The sequence below is a fragment of the Amblyomma americanum genome, chromosome 7, assembly GCF_052857255.1.
Source record: "Amblyomma americanum isolate KBUSLIRL-KWMA chromosome 7, ASM5285725v1, whole genome shotgun sequence".
Classification (NCBI taxonomy): domain Eukaryota; kingdom Metazoa; phylum Arthropoda; class Arachnida; order Ixodida; family Ixodidae; genus Amblyomma; species Amblyomma americanum.
This window is the reverse complement of record NC_135503.1, coordinates 77876503-77896628: the sequence shown is the minus strand read 5'-3', so window position 1 is coordinate 77896628 and position 20126 is coordinate 77876503. Positions and strand designations below refer to the sequence as shown.

The window sequence follows — 20126 nt, the reverse complement described above, 5'->3', positions numbered from 1 at the left end:
TCGAAATGAAAAATGATGCGCAACCAACCTTCTGTAAGGCGAGACCAGTTCCATATGCTTTGCGTGAACAACTGCAGAATGAGTTGCGTGACCTTGAGAAAGCTGGCGTAGTGTACAGAGGCAGGCACAATGATTGGGCTACACCACTTGTAATCGTGCCAAGAAAAGCAGGAAAAGAGATCAGGATTTGTGGGGACTAGTCACTGTAAATCGGGGAATCGAACTCGACCACTATCCCCTGCCCCTACCGGAGGACATATTCGCGTCACTGGTTGGAGGAACTGTGCTCGCATTGCTGGATTTGTCGAAGGCTTACCTGCAGCTTGAGCTGGATGAGCAAGAACAGGAGCTGCTCACGGTGAATACGCACATGGGACTTTTCAGGTTTAGGAGATTGCCGTACGGAGAGGGAAGCGCACGAGCAATCTTTCAGGCCGTGATGTACCAGGTTTTGCGAAACATCCCTGGGACTGCCTGTTACCTAGATGATGCGTTAATAGCCGCCAAAAACCTGATAGAGTGCTGTCAGCGTTCTCAGCAAGTGGTACAAGCGCTCAGTAAGCACGGAATTCGTCTTAACGCAGGCAGATGTAAATTTCCCCGAGAAAGTGTTTGTTACTTGGGGCCCGAGCTAGACAAGAACGGCGTACACCCAGAAGCGGAAAAAGTGAAGACGATCCGAGAAGCGCCAAAGCCAAATAATGTGACTCGGCGGAAGGCATTTTGGTGCCTAATATACTACGCCAGAATTTTTGCCTGATCTAGCAAACGTTCTACGACCTCTCCATCAAGTGTTGCGTAAGGGCAGCACATGGAAATGGTCAAGCTAGTGTGACGGATGTTTCAATCGCTGTAAAAACTTCATCAGTGAAGACATGGTCTTGGGACTGTATAATGTAACCACGGAAATACATGTGACGCTTCTGCTTGTGGCTTAGGCGCAGTACTATCGCACGTGGTTGAGGGCGTAGAGCGAGCAGGTGCGTTCCCGTCGCGAACAATAGAGGCTTTCAATTGAGCGCATTTACGTTCAGCTACGCTGGTAGTTCCCCAGCGGAACGTAGCGCGAGTAAAGAGTTTTATCGCAGCCCCAATGAGCGCAGTAGCGATGGATGGACGGACGGATAAGGCTGAACCATTTAAATCGGGCGGTGGTTCAAGCCACCTAGCCATGACTTGTGAAATTTTAGCCACCAATCAGATAACCTTCGCTTGATTACTTCTACCCGCTTAAAATCTACTTTCCCTTCACTGTCCTTAAAACCCAATGCCTCGGATAAATCAGCCCCGCTGCTTTCCACTGTAGGGTGAAGCCCTTTACAGAAGAATATCAAGTGTTCAGCCGTTTCCTCCTCCTCTCCGCACGCAACGCACAACGTGTCTATCTCGTGGTACCTGTCTCTATATGTCTTAGTCCGCAATACTCCCGTCCTGGCCTCAAACAACGAAGAGCTTCCCCTACAATTATCATAGATATTTTCTTTGGCAATTACCTGCTTAAAGATCCTGTATGTTCCCAGTGCCGATTTCGTCAGCATCCCTGTTTTCCACAGAGCACCGGCCTTTCGCCGTCGGAGGGAGAATTTTGAGGAGGTCAATGCGCAAGTCGGGTCGGTGACGAGGTGTACGAGGCCTGCCGGATAGGTAACATCCGTCTCAGACCGGCCAAAACCTCTTTAAACTTACCTGCTGGCGCGGAAAATGCAGAGGGAGCTGTGCGTCTAATGATGCGGTTTGACGGCAGAACGCGATGACATCGCTTCGTCTATATTCCTGGCTTGTCGATAGCAGTAATTCTGGGAAAGGATTTCCTCTCGACCGAAGACATTGTGCTCGACATGAGGGAGAACGGCTGTCGCTACAGCCCGCTGGCCCCCTCATTCCCTTCGAAAGCGCACCAATGCAAAACAGTAATTACCCGAGGACATTTCCCTGGGGCACACCAGACATGACAGGAAGACAGCCGGTTTGTTGCCCGCCGAGAACGACGTATTGTTTTCGAGTACATAATCACTTACCTGAAAAATAAAATTGGGACAACCTGCGGGAGACCAATAGGTTGAAGTTTGAGTACTAAGCTGCTGTGAGCAACTATACCAAACGCTTTTCTGATATCTAAAAAGGTTACTTCAAACTGACCGTAGCTATTGAGTACTGAAATGAACGAGTGCACTACATATGCCACCTGTTTACTGCCGCCGCGGTGGTTCAGTGGTTATGGCGCTCGGCTGCTGACCGGAAAGGCGCGGGTTTGATCCTGGCCGCGGCGGCCGAATTTCAGTGGATGCGAAATTCCAGAGGCCCGTGTACTGTGCGATGTCAGTGCACGTTAAAGAAACCCAGGCGATCTAAATTTCCGGAGCCCTCGACGTCCCTCATAGCCTGAGTCGCTTTGGGACGTTAGCCCCCATAAACCACCTGTTTACTGTAGAGTAGCCCTTCCGGGATACATGTTGGTAGTTTGTTAGGACCAAGTTCTAATCTGAAAATTCGCGAACGTGAGTGGTGATAACATGCGCCATAGTTCTGCAGCAGGGATAAATTAATGGTATAGCCGGTAGGTTTTCAATACCAGGGGCCAGATTACGCAACTGTGACAAATTGTCAAACGTTATTGACGGTGACGTCATAATGACGACACGGTGAGACGTCACCACGTGACGCAACGAGGAATCAGCCAATTACAGCAGGGCGGCGCCCCAAGAGCATTCGAGGGGCCGTCTGCTTGTTTTTTTTTTGTAAAAAAATAAGAAATGAGCAACGATGAAAATAACTAATATTTTATTTTGCTAAAGCATTGTGTTTAAAGTTTGAAAATATTAAGCAAAACAAAAAGCGTTCGAAGTTTTGGTATTAAATCGGCTGGTGGGTAACGTTCGGTGCCACGGGTGTGTGCTGACGGCAGTAAAAAGGCCGCTTTGCACGAAAGCAGCTGTTTCACGCCGTGTTATTGTTTTTTGCGCGGCGTTTGGAATCGAGCTACTGTGCGGTTGATTTAAGTGCGCAGAAAAATTTCAACGAAGGCAACCGAGCGAACTTGCAAGAAGCGCTTGGTACGAAATCGACGAAGACAACTTGTTGAAGTTCGCGTTGTTCGGCTCTTTCGATCGATGACAAAAATGCCAAAAGGTGAGGTGTTGCAGTATGTGACGAGAGGTTGTTTATTTCTTTCCCCTTGGGAAACAGAAGACGACCACGAAGTGCCATTTGCTGGTAAAAATAAAGTGCTTTGCCAGCATAAGCGTGTTATATGTAGCTGTGTGTCAAAGAGGTGACGACGGCACCCACCCCCTCTGCGCACTAACTTTACAAACTGCCTCCAACACCCGCTGTACGCATTTGCTCACCGCCGGTTGTGCGATGCAGACGTACGCCTCATTACCAACGGCAGCTTGAAAGCTGCCGGTAGCAAATAACCGCAGTGCACACAGCACCTGCCGCCGCACCGACAGCGCGCTCGCACGCAAACCTCCCAGTTCATCGGCGAGTTCGTCACACAGCCACTCCACAGTCTGCTTCTCCAGTCGAAGAAGGTGTCGAAACAGCGCGTCCGGCAAGTCAAACGCGTCTTCGTGCGCCCTCATTCGCCGTTGCTCGCGCCAGCGCAGTCTCCTCAGTCGTATGGCCGCGTACACCGCCGCCATTTTCTGTCACAAAGGCAACGGTCAAATTGACAGCCTCAAAACTGTGACAAAAAACTGTCAAATAGCGGCTGCATAATTAGGTGTGCAACGCCATCACTTCTCCCACATCCGTGACGTCATCTGCAGCCACCCATGACGCAAAAAAGCAATATGGCCGCCGCCACGACCGACCAATAGGAGCGAAGCTTATTGACACTTTTGTGGCAAGTTTTTGACAATTTTCCTAATTGACAGTTACGTAATCTGGCGTCAGATGGTCACCACGTATAAAACTAGGTACCATACAGGCTGTATTCCATTCGCTTCTCACTTTCGCCGACAGCAAAGATGTACGAAACATACAAACGAACTTCCCAAACAGTTCGGCATATCTACGAGGAAACAGGTTTGGAACGTCATCAGGTTCGGAGGAAGTTTTAGTTTTTCAAGTTCAGGAGCATGTAAAACACACCTTTGTAAGCAATGATATCCGCTTCAGAGAGGTAAGATGGTGTCGCACTCAACGCACATTGCATTGACACCGATAAAACGCTGTGGAAGTAGACATTGAAATGATAAGCAGTTGCCCTGTAATCATTGACTATTGTATCAGCAAATAATACTTCGGAAACAGGTTCCTTTGTGTCCTCAGGACTTTCTCGGGATATCCTTTATATGGTTTGCCAAATATGTTTTGTAATAATAGTCTTTTGACCTGGTTGTAGAACGTGTAGCCCAAGGGTCTCTTTTATATCCGCGATTAGGTCTGGTTGTGGGCGTTTCTTCTTCAGCCGTTTAATTATGCGTTTAAGGTGAACAGTGTTCTGATTCATCTAAGGCGTCTGTTTGTTGATCGTTTTGTGCTTTTTCGGCACAAAGTTATCTTGAAATTAATGACTGATTTCTTTAAGATTGTTCTAAAGTGTCTATATATCCGTTTTATCAAAACTGATAAGGCACGCTTCCAAACGGTGTATTATGTGGGCGTAATCCACGCGTGTGTAATCTTTGAATTTGCGTAGCCGTTGCTGTTTTAGTGGGCTAAGCGCGTGGAATCGTGTATGAATGCTCACAAGTTGATGATCAGAAAGCCCTTGCACAGCCGATAATGTGCAGTCAGAGTGTGATGCACGAATGTCGGATCTAAAATAGGACGGCGAGTGTGGTATTCGCGAGCTGGTTGGTTGATTCAGTAAGCGAAGGTTTGCTGCACGGTGCCATTGTCGTGTAGTCGTTACTACCAGGTGTTTCAGGAAAGACTTTCAAAAAATTTCAAATATAGGCTTCTTGAGGTAAAAATATAGCTTTTTCGGCACAGTATTACCAGTGCTGGTGGACACCGGAAAGCCGCTGAATTGTCTTAAGTACTAAGCTGGTTAGCTCATTTGTGATAACTTTTTAACTATCAGAGATAGGCAACTGGTTGCAATTAGAGATTTGTAGCCGGTTGTAAGTAACAGCCACATAAGTTTTTAGAATGTCCAAAACGCGTTTACCCTCGCCGCTGTGGCAGGACGAAATTTGGCTGCATCGTGCGACAATATATGCTCTTTCTAAAGCATGCAGGCAAAGCAACCCCTCCAGTGCACGTAACTAGTCGAAAAAGCCATTTGTCGAGCCACAGCGCCAAGGGTAATCGCATTTTCTGAATTATAAGAACTGAAATGACTATTACTAATGATCGGCCAAAAATCTTTAACGGGAACTAGACGTCTAACTCTAATAGTTAGAAAGTAAATTACGAAAAATTATTTAACCAGCTCACTACTTCAGACTATTTACCCGCTTTCTGGTGTCCGCCAACACTAGTAATACTGTGCTGCAAAAGTCATACTTTTACCCCAGAATGCCTGTTTCATAGAATTTTATGAAAGTGTTCACTGAAACATCCTGTATATCGGCGAGACAGGCCGTTGCATCAGTTTTGGACGGAGAGAGCGTTTTTTGTCTTTGGGTGAAGCGGCAAGCTCGCAGCTGTCAGCGCATTCTGCCATGTGTGGACCGAAGGAAGAAGATAAGAGTAGAAAGAAAAATAAATCAGTATGCAAGCCGCTAATTTATTATGCCCGGATTTTATTTTGTCATCGTCATAAGATAACATGGGACGTTTCTGAAGTTTTTCATATCCCGTGAGGTGGGGCTGAATGCGTCAGCCGTCCCTCCATTCGGCTGTATTATAATGAATATGTATTTTTGGCCTGGGATTATCGGTGAACACGTGTCCTGTCCGGTTGTGGTTCTTTGGTTTACGGCAACGTTCCCGCCTGCGCATACGTTGAGATTATGAATGCGCTATAGTCGTTCAATAAACTTTTCAGTCGCGAGACAGCGCCGTGTTTGTTGTCTCCTCTCGTGTTTTTCTATTTATTTGAGCTTAAATATAATTGGTCTGAAAGTTCGCTGCTGGCCTTCCCGAAAGGTGTCAACGTTGATGTGTCCAAGTATTTTCTTTATTTTTTATTATTAGTACTTTCCAGTCATTCCCTAGCCTCGTCCTGTTATTTTGGAAGGACATAGATGATCAAGTTCGACCGCCCGCTACGATTTTCTAGGTTTTCGGTACTATGCTCTATGACTTGAACTAAGCGATTCAGGGAAGCAAGCTGGTCATGGCAGGAAGAAATTTTGCCTTCTAGTGAAGATACAGCATCTAAATAATCGTCTACGTTGGCGAGTCGCTTCTCTTTTATTTCTTTAATATGTCTACTGCAATGTCTTTCAGCTGTGCTGCAATTTGTGACAGCTGGGGACCAGTATTTTGTTCAACATTACCGCCCAGTAATAACAGTTTTTCTGTACGATACAACTTGTAACCACACATTTGGGCACGACAGGACGAATAGGAACGGGTCATTGGAACGAGTGCGTTTTTCGCAATATTTTCTCACCTGCAGAGTGAAGATGAAAAGGTTGAAAGGCTGCATGCTCACACGATTTTTACAAATAGGCTTTTTTTGTTTGAAGATCACTTTTTGTCGGCGTAGCAATCTCACTGGTGCAGTACATCAAAATACAGCTAACATGGGCTAACAGACAGGCTGGTTAACTAATAACAAATAAAACATGGGCTAACAGACAGGCTGGTTAACTAATAACAAATAATCAACTTTTAAACTATCACAGTTAGACTCCTTAATTAATGAGAGGCGTGGCGCTGTGGCCCAACAAATTATGGCTATTTTGACGAGTTACGTGCACTGCAGAGACTCCTTTACCTGCAAGCTTCTCGAAAGCTCATGTTATTTCCCGCGATGTAGGCAAAACTTGGGCCACAGCGCCGAGGGTGACCACGTTTTCAAAATTCTAAAAAATTATATGAACATTATAGTGGGCCACACGCCTCTCATAAATTAGGGAGCGTAACAATAATAGTAAAAAGTTAAATGTTCAACACAGTTAACCAGCCTGCTTGTTAGCACGTCTTAGGTGTATTCTGGTGTACAACGCCGCTAACCGGAACCCCTTTCTGGTTAACATCCCTGTCTTTCCCTCCTCCTCTTTATCTATCTGTCTACAACGCCGCTGACAATGCTATACGAAAAAGCCCTCTTCCTACTTAAAGAGTATATCTTTCAAAAAATTGCACAAATCCTTAGGTGAAACAGTCTGTATAAAGTGGGACCGCTCGGGGGGCGTTGTCCACGGATCGCATGCACATCGCACAGAGCGCGTAGCCCTTGAGTGGAAAACAGCTGCGACCTTATGGATGCACGAGTGGGAATCAGCAGAAGGCAGACTGTCCGATTCGGTGAAAGTGCACGACAGCGCGCCGAGCCATATCTGCGGAGGGAAGACGAACAGTGTTAAAAGGCTGAATCTTCACGCTGCCGCCGTTCTCGTGTCCAGTTGAAATCAAAGCAACAAAAAAAAGAACGCCACCGTCTAGAAGACGTTGAAGTAACGAGCGTTAGCTGTTTGGTTTACTAAAATGAAGAAAGCGAAGAAGAACGCGCCCGTTGTCCCGTTGCACCCCCCAGATACGTCGCAAACAGAATTTGCTTCGTTTGGGGGGTCAAGGTGGGCCTAGAAATCGACTTGCGGTGCGATATAGTAACGTTTCTATTAGTAGTTGTATGCATACAATGTTTACCTATTATTTAATTGTGGTTTTATTTCTATACTACAACCCATAGGGTTTTATTTGCCTATCAGAGTCGGTACACAACTGTCACCGGATGGGTGCCCCCTTGTTGTCGGAGTATATATGTATTTTGTACCTTTGTTTTGTCTTGCACGTGCACATGATATTTTTGTTTATTGCACACAGCACCATGCCCACGATGTATAAGACCAACCAAATTTCATAATTAACACTTTGTTCTTTCATTCTTTTTTACGGTATTATGTATGAAGTGAACCCTTGAATATTTTTGTTATTTACTGTCCCCCCGTATGTAATGCCCAGCAGGGCCCTTAGGGTACTTAAATAAATAAATAAATAAAGCGGAGCGAATGTATACTCATATAGCAGCCCCGTAACGAGACAGTCTTCCTCCCGTTATAATATATTTTTGGGGAGGGGGAAAGGAATGGGAGGGCACAACAAATTTTATCGGCCGCCATCTTGAAATTTAGAAACCGAAACTATGCCACCATTTCGTCCCCTGACGCCATACTCCCATAGTTCCACCTCTATTCACCATAGTGGACCGTGACATCATCACTGGCACGCGGCAGGTGGTTGTTTCTACAATGCTATTGTAGATGGCGTTAGAAGTCTCAATGTGAGGTGTGCTGTTTCTAGTTGCTGTCACAGATAGCGTTGTGATCTCAGGGTGGTAGCAGACCCCACGAAATCTCGAAACGTGATGAGTATGAGCTAACGCTCTTAAAATTATTTTAAAATCCCATCCAACAGCATCTGTCTTTGATAGCAGCAGGTTAAGATAATTATAAAAAAGAACGGGTGTGATATGCGCGTGTACATGTCCAACATTCTCGGACAAAAGTTATGAAAACTCAAAAATTGTAAGATACTGTTATGGAAACAGTGAACTTAATGGTCTATCCTTCTGATGTGTTGCAGAATCAGTCTTTTAAAGTGTTCCCATGGATCGCACCGAAGGTTAAGACTGCCACAAAAAACCAATAGCGAACGCTTTTGGCGATAGCAAAATTAATAGAAAAAAATTAAAGACTACGGTCGGATGACGTGCGGATATATTGATTGTTAAAGTTAAATGTTACATTATAAGAAAAAAAACTGCGTTCATGAATGGTTTCCCGCTCAAAAAAATCTTTTGTCCCTAATTGTTGGGTATGAATCGGCAATAAGGTAGTCAACGTTGTATGCGATTAAGAACGTCTTACAAATTGCACTCTTTTTCCAAAGGCAAACATACTTGCTGCCAGAAACACAGAATGAGTTAATGTGTTTCAAACCTTGGTAACGATAGCCAAAGTGGCGCAGCCGTCGTCACCAAACTACCGTGTAGCCAGGCACTACCATGTGTACGCAGCACTAAGCGTGCTGTGTTTACAGTTAGTTACGCCCCCCCCCCCCCCCCCCCCCCTCAATTTTATAGGACTTTATCGCTATGAGTCTTGCGGACTCCTGTCACGCGTTAAGTTTGTCTTAATATGGCCTAAGACATTAATGCTACTGGAATGAAATCAGAGACAGGCAGCGCCACGAAACGGAGCAGTGACAAATACTCTACCCCCTCAAACTTTTGTGAACGTTGAGCCAGCACAGGCGCCGCAAGTGCCACCAATGGAAACTATGCGACGTTGATGGCACTCTCGTTAGTGACTGCGACGTTTTTCATGCACCGTGAAATTTTAGTGAGTGCAATTGCGCAGCCACAGTCAAGTTTTATACGTATATATGGTGATACGTGTATAGGCACGATCAGAAACTACCGCATTTACTCGCATAACAAACGCAACACCTACTTCCACTGTCAAAAAGTATAATTTGATTATCCCTCGCATAGTAGACTAATCTGTTTCTTCTGGTGCGCAATCTACTAATAACGATAGTCAATGATAGCAGGTGTTATTCTGGAACGCCGAAACTACTATGCAATAATACGGAAGGCCGTCTGTCGAATTTCGGGACTACTATGTATACCATACTCAACGGGAAGAACAGCGGGCAACAATGTTCCGCGAAGAATACGGGAACCTGCATAAACCACACCCGGTAACAAATGGTTTCGCTACTGCATCTCCCATTCTAATGTTTGTACCAACATGAAGCGGTTGGGCTTCGCGCTGAATGCTGTCAGCTGTGCTAGACTCAACTCTGTATTCTCCTTGAACATAAGTATAGGCCGCTACGAAAGTAATATCTGCGGCTGCAAAAGAGAAGTTGCTGACTATGCTCTCGAGCATGGAAACCGAACTGGAGAGTGCGTTTAGTTTTATTTAGATGGTGAGCTGTACCGGATGAAGCATTTATAACAGCGCACATTTTCGCCCCGACATTACCGCTTCAAATTCTTTTATGAGTATTTTACCCCGCGCTTTGAACGCACCTCCAATTTCCAGAGATTTTCCCGGAAGAAGGTGTGTTCATTATGCGAGTCCTTGGATGCATAGTGCACAGCAATATCCGGTGGACCTGATTCAGCCGAAGAGCCAGCTAATGTCAATGACAAAACATGTAGTGCAGGTGATTTATGCCTTCCTGTTCTTTTTTTTTTGCAATGTAGCAAGAGCAGAAATCTAAAAAATCCGAAGAGTCCAAACAATTGAAAACATGTAGCAGCTGTCATCCGGGAGAGTATTGTTGCTCTCTTCCGACGGCCGTAAAAATGAATAATTCATCTCAATTACGCTAGCGGTTTACAGATGCCAAGTTCGAGCTCTTTTTACGGGTCCACTTAGTTTCCACTAAACGAACAGCACACTAACGGCAACAGCTCTCAGGTTTACTCGAACCCAAAGTCTCTGTGTCCGTTTATTTAAACCGTTCAAGAGCGCTTCTTACCTCTAGAATTTACCACCAAGACTGCCTACGACTTTGAAAGGTAGGTAAAAATTAATTTCTGTTCTAACTGCAATGTGTTGCCTGTGCACGGAGGCCTATTTGATTTCGTCCAAAACGCGCCATCACCACCTGCATCTCGCAGCTCAGTCAATTAACGACCGCATCTCGCAGGCCTGTCACTACTTGCCCAAACTGTCAAACGACAAACCAGTATGTGTCAGAACGGCAGCTACAGATCATGAATGAATACATCGTTACTTGTTCACTGTGCGCCGGGACTTAAGTGACAAAAAGACAGGTGCAAAGAGAAAAACAGTAAATGATAAAAGGCAGTTCCGTATCGTTTCCAGACAATGCAGCGGTGCCTCTGGCAATTTGGGGAGGGAAATATATTCAAGGTGGCATATGCATTGTAGGCTGTTTTGTAGAATATTCGAACTCACGAAGGCGATATCCGAGAAATGGTCGCGACGATGAAATGTCAGTTCTGGTTGTAATTATGAAAGACATAAGGAAAGCAGTACAATTCAAGAAGATGCGATAAGTGGCCGCCGTGATGAAGTGAGCTTGGATATGCTCGATGATAGCTGATGTTTTTCGCCTGGGAAGCCAGCAACTCTCAAACACCATCGTCTCGTGACATCGCTTGAGACAATAAAAGATGCGTACCAGGCACTAATCCACAAGAAGGGCAATTTCGAAAACGCGAAAAATGAATATACTGATCAGCTTACTGTCAGGTCCCTACAAAAGACTTACAAGATGATTTCCAATACAACAAGAGCTACATCGTGCCACAGCAAACCGACGAAGCAGACTTGTTTTTAGAGTGGGTGCTCGATAACAGACCAGAGCCATGGTAGTAGAAAAATGACAGAGTAAAATATGCAGAAATTAACGAGTTCTCGTGTTAGACCTTAAAGCTATGTAAAATGGCAATTTTTTTAATCCAAGCATCATAATAAATCTGAAAATAAAGTAGACGCGTCATTTAAGACGTAAATTCCGATATGATAGAAACAACAGAAACGATTTCACTCACCTGTGCAGCTGAAAAGCGGAAGATAAAAACAAGATCTCTGACTTTTCATCCTGTCTGGAAAACATAAACGGCAGAGAAAGCGGTCCAAGAGGGTCCAAGAAGACCTTGAAACCTTGAAGACCTTGAGATCCAAGAAGACCTTGCAAACTTTGCCACAGGTGGCATGTTTTAATTTTACAGCATTCTCAGTAGACAAAACGGGGACCTGGTATCGTCTTTTGTACGCTTTCAACCCTCTTTCTCAGTGGTAAACCGCGCATTTGATGCCGAACTTTGCGAACAACACTGCTTGATTACTCTCAAATCTGACGTCATTTACTGAAGCTGTGAATGATAAACGGGCAACTGGGGAAAGAATCGTTACAAAATACCGTTTTTCAAAGATATTTATTGAAATGACGAGTGCGCTATCGGTGTAACACTCGTCTCAGAATGCCGAAAATTCCGCAAGCTTTTTCTGATGCAGCTGTCGCTGGAGAAGCTCTAAATGCAAGTTGGCAGATGTCAAGTTCGGAGACAGAAGAGCCTCATGAATTAGTGACAAGGGCGAGATGATGGCACCCTTGCTGAATGCAGCATTGAGGCACTCTTGTTGAGGCGCATGGACAGGGTACACAATGGCAGAACAAATAACCGGAGTTCTCCAGAAGTGGCAAAAGAGTGAATCGAAAAAGGAAATGAGGTCAGGTGACATGAAGCGATTAGGGGGGTTGTGTTGGGATAATGTGGTTGCGTCTGCCGCAAGGCACAGCCATGAACAATACTGTGAGAAGCTTTTGTCCTTCGCCGTACTCAACCTGGCTAATGGCAAAGGAGATTAAGAAATTTCGTTTAGCTCGCCGTGTGCCATCAAGAGCAACGTAGATCGGCCGCCCACAGTTTATACAAAAGCAACATGTTGTACGCAATGCGGAGGCTTCTTCTTGTGGCACTGTGTGTACACGCCAGAAAATCAGCTAGCGGAGCGAACCCTTGCGCATCTCTGGCACGTTATGCTGTGTGCAAGGTCAGTGAAGCTTTTTTACAGCGATAGCTGTTATGCGCCCGTTCCCAAGTTAACCGTCGTAGTAGTAGTACTAGGTCGTAGTCATCGGCTTAACCGGTAGGCGCGTTGCCATGGGAACCACTCGGAGGATGGTTACAATACAAGAAGTAAGGTACGACGTGAGCGGTGAAATGCGTAACCTGTGGGTGGTTACGACAGGAACCATCCGGACTGTTGTTACCTTGGAAGTAGGAGGGTATCGAAAGAGCGGAGGAATTCCCAACCAGAGGATGGTTACCCTGGAAGGAGGAGGGTATGGCGACAGCGTAAGAAGGCGCAACTGGTCTATGGTTGCCCCGGAAATCATCCGAAGGTTAGTTACCCTGGAACGAGATGGATGGCTACTATGGAATGAGGCTTTATGGAGAGCGTAGGAAGGCGTAACTGTAGGGTGGACACCACGGGACCGACCGGAAGGTGATTACCTCGGAAGGGGGAAGGTGTGGCGAGAGCGAAGAAATCTCCTTGTGGAGGGATGGTTAACCCTGAATGAGGAGGGCTACCGTAGAAGGACGAGGAAGGTTACCGTGTAAAAATGAGGGTGTGACGAGAGCGGGCAAAACCCCGACCATAGGATAATTCCGTGGAAGAAGGAATGTACAGCGAGAGGGGGAGGATATGGCGAGAGTGTAACACGGCAACAATCTGGAACTTGAGAATGTGACAGAAATAAAGCATTCCATGGCTCAGAAAATCCGAGTGCGGAGTAGTGGGAGAGTGTGCTCTCCAGCGGCAACCCAATCCTCCAATGAGGATTGGTCATCCATGCCCAGCGAGCGGCCAAACTCTGCGGTGTGCCCTGGAATAGGGGCGCCGACCTCTGCAAGACGGAGGGAGACATCTGCTTGAAGATGAAGACCTCTGTCTGACCGAAAGACCTTGTTAGAGCAATAAAGTGTATCCTATCCTATCCTGGAAAATGGTTGTCGTTAAAGGAGGAGGGAGGATGTGGCGAGAGCAGAGGAATGTATCACGGTCCATCAGCGGCATCTCCTGCGAACGCGCCGCCCGAAGAGATGATCCTCAGTGGCGCTGCGCTCCTAGAGCATAGAAGGGTCAGGGTTCGGGCTAGTGGGTAATCAGCATGAGGATTCATAGCGCACAGAATACACAGGACACAACACAAGCGCTTACTTCCATTCAGTGGAAGTAAGCGCTTGTGTTGTGTCCTGTGTATTCTGTGCGCTATGAATCCTCATGCTCCTAGAGCAGCGGACTTGAGAGGACGCCTAGACCAAGGACGAACAAAGATGTGTGGAAAACTAAAAAGGGCGCCCTTGAACTGCACAGATGTAACGCTTCTCTGATATACTCTGCCACAGCAAATCGTAAAATATAAATACCTTAGCAGCTGTCGCTGAATCTCGCGCTAACAAGTGGTAACCGTCCTGTCAGATTTTTCTGAAAGGCTTTCAAACTTTCAATAATTTTTCCTCACCATTTTTCCTGCAAGGTCATCCAAGAGAATTCTGATTACGGGTCGCAAGCCACCAGGACTGGTGGCTGATTACAAGCTGATTACAAGCCACCAGGACTCTTAATAAAATGACCAATGCAGATTTTTAAGTAAGGATGCCTTAGTTCTTTCACGCATGTCCCGGGAAAAAACAGGCGGAACAAGTTGGTATTTAATGCGGTTAGTGTTTTGTTTCAGCTTGTACCATCACGTACTTCTCGCAGAAGCTTTCCACTTGATAGAAAAATAGTTTCCACTGTCTAGTAATTACCCCCCCCCCCCCGGCCTCTCTTCACGCTTTCCAGATGGCGAGAATATGGGCGTCGCAACTCATAAAGCAAGTGACGAAAGTGAGGAGTATGCTAAATGAATGGAACCTCGGCACGGAAGCCTACCTGGAACTCGAGGCGCGCGTGTACAAAGAGAACCTGAGGGCGCTCAACATGGTTCGCTTCGTCGAGCCGTCGACCGCAACATCTAGCGGCGAACGCCAGTACCTGGACGTGGGCTGCGGACCTGGAAACTTCACCAAGGAAGTGCTGCTGCCCCGGATCCGAAAAACGTGCAGCCGTATCGTGGCTGTAGACAGGTGAGTCCCTGCACATATCAAGTCCCCACAGAAGAGCACTCAATGCGAATAATGTTAAAGATTGCACCTGTGACCCCGACAACTGCAAAAAAAGGAGATGGGGAGGTGGGGTGGAGTGTTGAGGCTTCAGTGGTTTGTTTGCACGTGTTTTAGTATTCAAGTGACGTCCCCCAATGCACGTCTGTATTGTCGCATTAGCGGATTCACACACTTTCATGTGTCTCGCTGCACCTCTACAAAAGTAACTGATTTTAACACGCTCTCCCAATAATCAGCAGACAACATTAAACACACTCTTGCAGCAGTCTAGCCTGGCGTTGGCGTGAACATGACTGCAATTTCTAGCGTGCCAAAGCAAATGCTGGAACCTGAACATGACCGTCGCAGGAAAGAGGCAACCAGCACTCGCCCACATCGTATGCGTTTATTGAAGGCGGCAGGAAGCTGCATTTAATCAACATGACGGCGGCCTCCATGTGACAAGAATACCGTTCGTGAAGGACTGTAGATTAGAGGGGGTAGGGTGGCACTCCAAGCACTAGCTGGAAGAAAAAAAAACGAAGGAGGCCAGAGTGCGCCCACAAACGTTCTGACGACAGGACTTACCTTCTTCTGGGCGAAGACAAAGACAAAAGCAAGACTCACAACTCCGGTCGAAGGACGGCGGGTACCCTCGGTATCCTTTGGCATGCTCCCAACCCTTAGTAGAGTTGCTGATACTGGCACTGGATTAACGGTAGTGTTTTTCGCAACTGTTATCGATTAAACATACGAGCCAAATACCCTGGACAGAGCTTCTTTCACGACGCCTTATTATTCGTTATTTACATGAACATGAAATCTGAGGTTGGTTCCTTATTGCGGCGCCGCCAACTACACTCCGAATACGGAAAAAATTCACACTAGAATTGGCGACATAATACACAATAAAACATAGCTGCAGTTACACATAGTGCATACACCAGAAATGCGAACAGTAAATGAAAAAAAGCAGTAAACTACAATTGAGGACATAATCACGTAACGTTCAGGTCAAACGCTTTTATATTTTAATTATCATCTTCTGAAAGCAAGCATTATTACATGTAGAGCAAGCCCCCCTTCATTTCTCATTCATCAAGGTTTGAGGAACTGTAGATTAACCCAGCATTTTTGTCTTGGTACAGCGATTACATTGTACGCTCGCTTTCTTCTCGCTTCAAAAGGTGTCCCCAAACCGTGAACTACGCCATGAAAAACTTCGCACACCGCCGCATAGTGCACGACGTCCTCGACGTGGAGCACAACGACAGCGGGGTGATCCTGCAGAAGTACGGCGCGTTCGACCGTCTCTACTCGTTCCTTACGTTCCACTACGTGGCCGACGTGGCCAGGGCGTACGCCAACGTGGCCAAGCTCCTGAGGGAGGGAGGCGAGTGCCTCGTCTTCTCCATTGTCAGCGCCGACGCCATCGACGCTTGGGACGAGTCGTACCAGATGCACGAGTGGAAGCCCCTCATCATCGTGAGTGTTCGACGGCACAAGCCTCATGATACGTAATCTCGACGAGCTAGTAGCCTGCAAAAATTTCGACAGACACGATTGCTTATGTGTGGGAAGGCGAACGCATTCTGTTCCTGGGTGCACTGACACCCACCCACTCACACCCGTGCGTATGACACCCCTCGGAACGCTGTACGACTAGCGGTTGCATTACAATCTTGATAGGAAACTTAGTTTTTGAGGCAAGAAAATGCGCCGTAACTGTCTCGCATCTCAGTGGACACTTCAACGCGCCTTTAGGAAAGAGGTAAAGAGTCTGGGAACACATACAATTCGAGGTGCATATGTCGTCGGTTCGAATCCTTGCCGCAAGCTAACCTCCATCTTGACTAGCCCATGTGAACTGTGTTTTTTTTTAACGAGAAATCGTATCAAACCACCCGAAACGCTGTACGACAAATGCTTATGTCACAATTTTGGTGCGAATGTTGTCGGGAAAACTGACCTCACATTGAGGTCGGACGTACGACATCTATATGATTGTCTGAAATGGCGCTGCTCGGCTTGCTGTGTGCGTCATACTGCCGCTTGGTGACATCACCGGTGGAAACCCCAACCGCGTAGTGGGGGAAGGGATGGAGGGTGCAAAATAAGGAAGAGGGAAAGAGGCGCCGTAGTGGTGGGCTGACATCGCACAGCGCACGACCGTCTTTTGCGTTTAGCCTCCATAGAAACGCAGCAATCGCCGCGGCCTGGTTCGAACCCTGATAATCAGCAGCACGAGTTCGCGTATGTCGCTCTTTTCATAGAAACTCCTATCATGGTCCAACGCGCCGGTTAAGCTGTAGGGGCGTTGGGGGCTCCACGCGATTTCATGCCCGTCCATGCTCTCATTCAATAAAGAAGCCTCTGTAGTATTGCGCCGAGAATATATCTGCTTCCTCTGCTGCTTCTTCGTATTCATCGTATTCCCATTCTTCCTGGCTCACTACATTACATAGGTAGTCTGCCCTCCTAATTTCCCAGCCATGTATGCAGCTACATGCATGTGAAGATATGGGCGGCCCTTAATATTACCTAGGTGAGGCTGGAGCTAGATGGTAATTATGGTCGGCTCGTGCGGACGCGGAAATTTCGCCGCAAATATATGATTTATACACCCCCTGGATTGGACTTCAGCACTAAAAAGTATACGACCTGTATTCATTATAATGGCCAAAGACTTTGACTTGTATGTCTTCCACTAACAGCGATGAACTCCAATATCCACTCGTAGCTCGCTTCATTATGCCCAGTGAAACAGTATACACATATTAAAGAAATATTAGCGTGGAATTCATGTCTCTGAAGAAAACAAAAACATAGCTGTGCTTTCACCATAGCAACCTTCAAGTACTATGGCGCCATCTTTGCAGCAGTAGCGATGAGCATTGCACGCGCTTCTCCCTACAATGCATGAAGTTGCCAGTTCTCGTTTAAACCGATAAAAACAACTGTTCGATGTCGATATTTTTTTTTCGTGTGATCCCTAAGAAAAGGAGAGTTTGCTTTGCTGTTCGCACCACATGTGGTAAGGTTCTATCTACCCTATGAGTGACAGATATCTCTTCTCTGCACATCATGTTCCGGAATAAAATCCATGCAATGAATTTTTTGGATAAAAGTGCTTTAGTGCAGCTGGTAAGGACATATTAAGAGCCATTTACACTTCTACTATAATGCGTTCGTTTTTTTTATGCATGCATCCTTTCCTCCGTTTTAGCAGAATCCAAGAGAACTCTTCCCAGGCACCTTGTGCGTCGACGAAGCCACGAGGCTTCCGGGGATCCTAGAAGCCGAGACAAGGAACAGCGTCTCAGCAGCTGGTCTTCGATGCGTCGCCTATCAGCAGTACGAGAGCCGATGGGCGTTCGGCCGGTTGGAGGATTACCTCGGTAAGGACTTCGTTAAGGCAATGTTTTTTTTCTTCTTCTTTTCAAAGCCTCGCCATATATTTCTGTTCGGCTATGTTGTCACCATTATGTCCTCGGGAATTAGGTGAAGAAACTGTTGTTGCACGTTGGAAACACTACATCATATCTTCACTTCATTTGCACATAGGAAATATCACTAGCAAAGTTTACCCGGCTTAAAAAAGAGACACTGTTTGCAAAGAAGAAGTTGGAGATGTCGTTACGCACCCCAGAACTGGCACTGGGATCAAAGATGTTACTATCACGAGAGTGACCTCACCCTTACTGTGGCCCTGTATGTATTCATTACAGATATCACTGTAACTGATCTTTACGGGGTTTCTGTACAACACTTATACTATCGAAAAAATAAATAAATTGACAGCCATATGTAGAAAAGCATGGTTAGTCTGCCGGAGCGATTAAGGTGCGAGATCTTGTACGTTTTTTTTTCAGACATGTCCAACATTATTCGACAAAAATTGTTGAATATTAAAAAACCGTAACGTACTGGTAAATAATTAAATCTTAAAAAATATAGAAAAATTGCGACATTAGCTCTTTCCCGTTCAAGCATGATTTTGTCGAGAATTGTTGGGCATGCATAAAAACGATCGATCTGAATCAAACCTAGATGAGCGCACCTAGCAGGTTCTGCCCCCCTATAAACTGTGCATTCGATCACGGCTCATTGAAAGCCTTCACATGGACGAAGCCAGCAAAGAAGTATAGCCTCGGTCTCTAAGTGGTTAGCTCACCTGCCTACAGAGGATACTATCCGGGCCTGATGTGAGACCAATTTTTTAAGACGTCAGTCAGAACTTCTAATGGCACTGGAGAGACCCTTCCTGAATCCGGGCATATAACATATTCTGCATCCAGAGAAATTAATTTTGTGACTTTTAGCTAAATTATGAACGCTACAATGTGCAGTATCATAACCAATATAAAAAAGAATCTCAAATATCGGTATTAATTTATGCTGGTATGAAGGGCCGTTTACGCGAAATGTGGCATGGTCAATTGAAGGCTCGGTCAACGCTGCGCGCTGTAAATATTTCTGACCGCAACAACGGTCTTTGTTTTCTTTCTTTATTTGCTGGCAGATAAGTCAGTGTGCAAAAACTACAAACAGAGAAAGAATTTCGAAGGACTTCGTTAATCAAACAATCCACCCACGCGGTTACACCCCTCTATTGAAGTGTCGTGATGCGCAACTGTGCTTCAGTGTGTGAAACCTAATTTCGGAGAACATTTAGAACGTCTAGCAACCCTAAAATTCCCTCGTGGAAGTGGTCGCGCACTTATCGCGCTCGTCGGCACTTACTTGTGGGCATCCAGCCGGAGTCTTTCTTTAATGTGCAGGCCCATCAACACTAAAAGGCCAAAGGGCATAGAGCTGCGAAAGCACTCCCACTGGTTGAATCTTGAACTCTGAACTATAAACCTGGATCGAGAGCAAAAACCACGAGGTGTGGCTGTCATTCTGCTCCTCCATATCTTGTGCTTGCGTCTTGCTCGACAAACAACCAGGCTTGATTTTTCGCGCTTCTGGTTTGCAACACCTTTCCAAATTCATAGCATGACTCTCAGATCATTATATTAAACAAAAGTTGTAGGGGACACTTAAGATCCGCCTTAAGGGCGTAACGCGACAGCATAGTGGGTTAATTAATGCCCATGAATGATGCGGAATTTGTCCTTTTCAATTTTACATTCCAAGATCCTTGGGAGTCATCATGCTGCTCCTGGCGCTGTGGTGCACCGGTTAAGCGATGCGCTACTGCCCTGCGATGGCAGGTGCTGCCACCAGTGGCTCTTGTACGACCCAGGCTGTTCTTCCCGAGCGACCAATCATTCATTTAACGGTCACTTGCCACTGTGGTTAGTCTGTTCGCATTCTGATGGCCACGCTGGGATGACGCCACAAGGTCACGCGACCTATGTGGCCATCTTGATTGCTTCTCCGCGGATTTTTCGCTCACAACGCCGACGACGCCGCA

The 20126-nt window shown here is 46.2% G+C and overlaps 2 protein-coding genes across 4 annotated transcripts in view; one reads left to right on the top strand and one right to left on the bottom strand.

The window, feature by feature from the left end:
• Positions 1-20126, bottom strand: part of LOC144099346 (uncharacterized) — a 156622-nt gene that overhangs the window by 78839 nt on the left and 57657 nt on the right. The gene's annotated exons all lie outside the window — the stretch shown is intronic.
• LOC144097251 (juvenile hormone acid O-methyltransferase-like) overlaps positions 1-20126 on the top strand; it is a 32424-nt gene that overhangs the window by 10660 nt on the left and 1638 nt on the right. The window contains exons 1-4 of one of the 3 annotated variants that reach the window (XM_077629994.1): positions 10422-10597; positions 14406-14689; positions 15895-16192; positions 17937-18105. In XM_077629994.1, coding sequence (XP_077486120.1) covers positions 14406-14689; positions 15895-16192; positions 17937-18105 — 751 coding nt within the window. In that variant the 5' untranslated portion in view covers positions 10422-10597. Of the gene's footprint in view, positions 1-10421; positions 10598-14405; positions 14690-15894; positions 16193-17933; positions 18106-20126 lie in introns of those variants that run through there. The other 2 variants (XM_077629992.1, XM_077629993.1) reach the window with 2 other exon arrangements.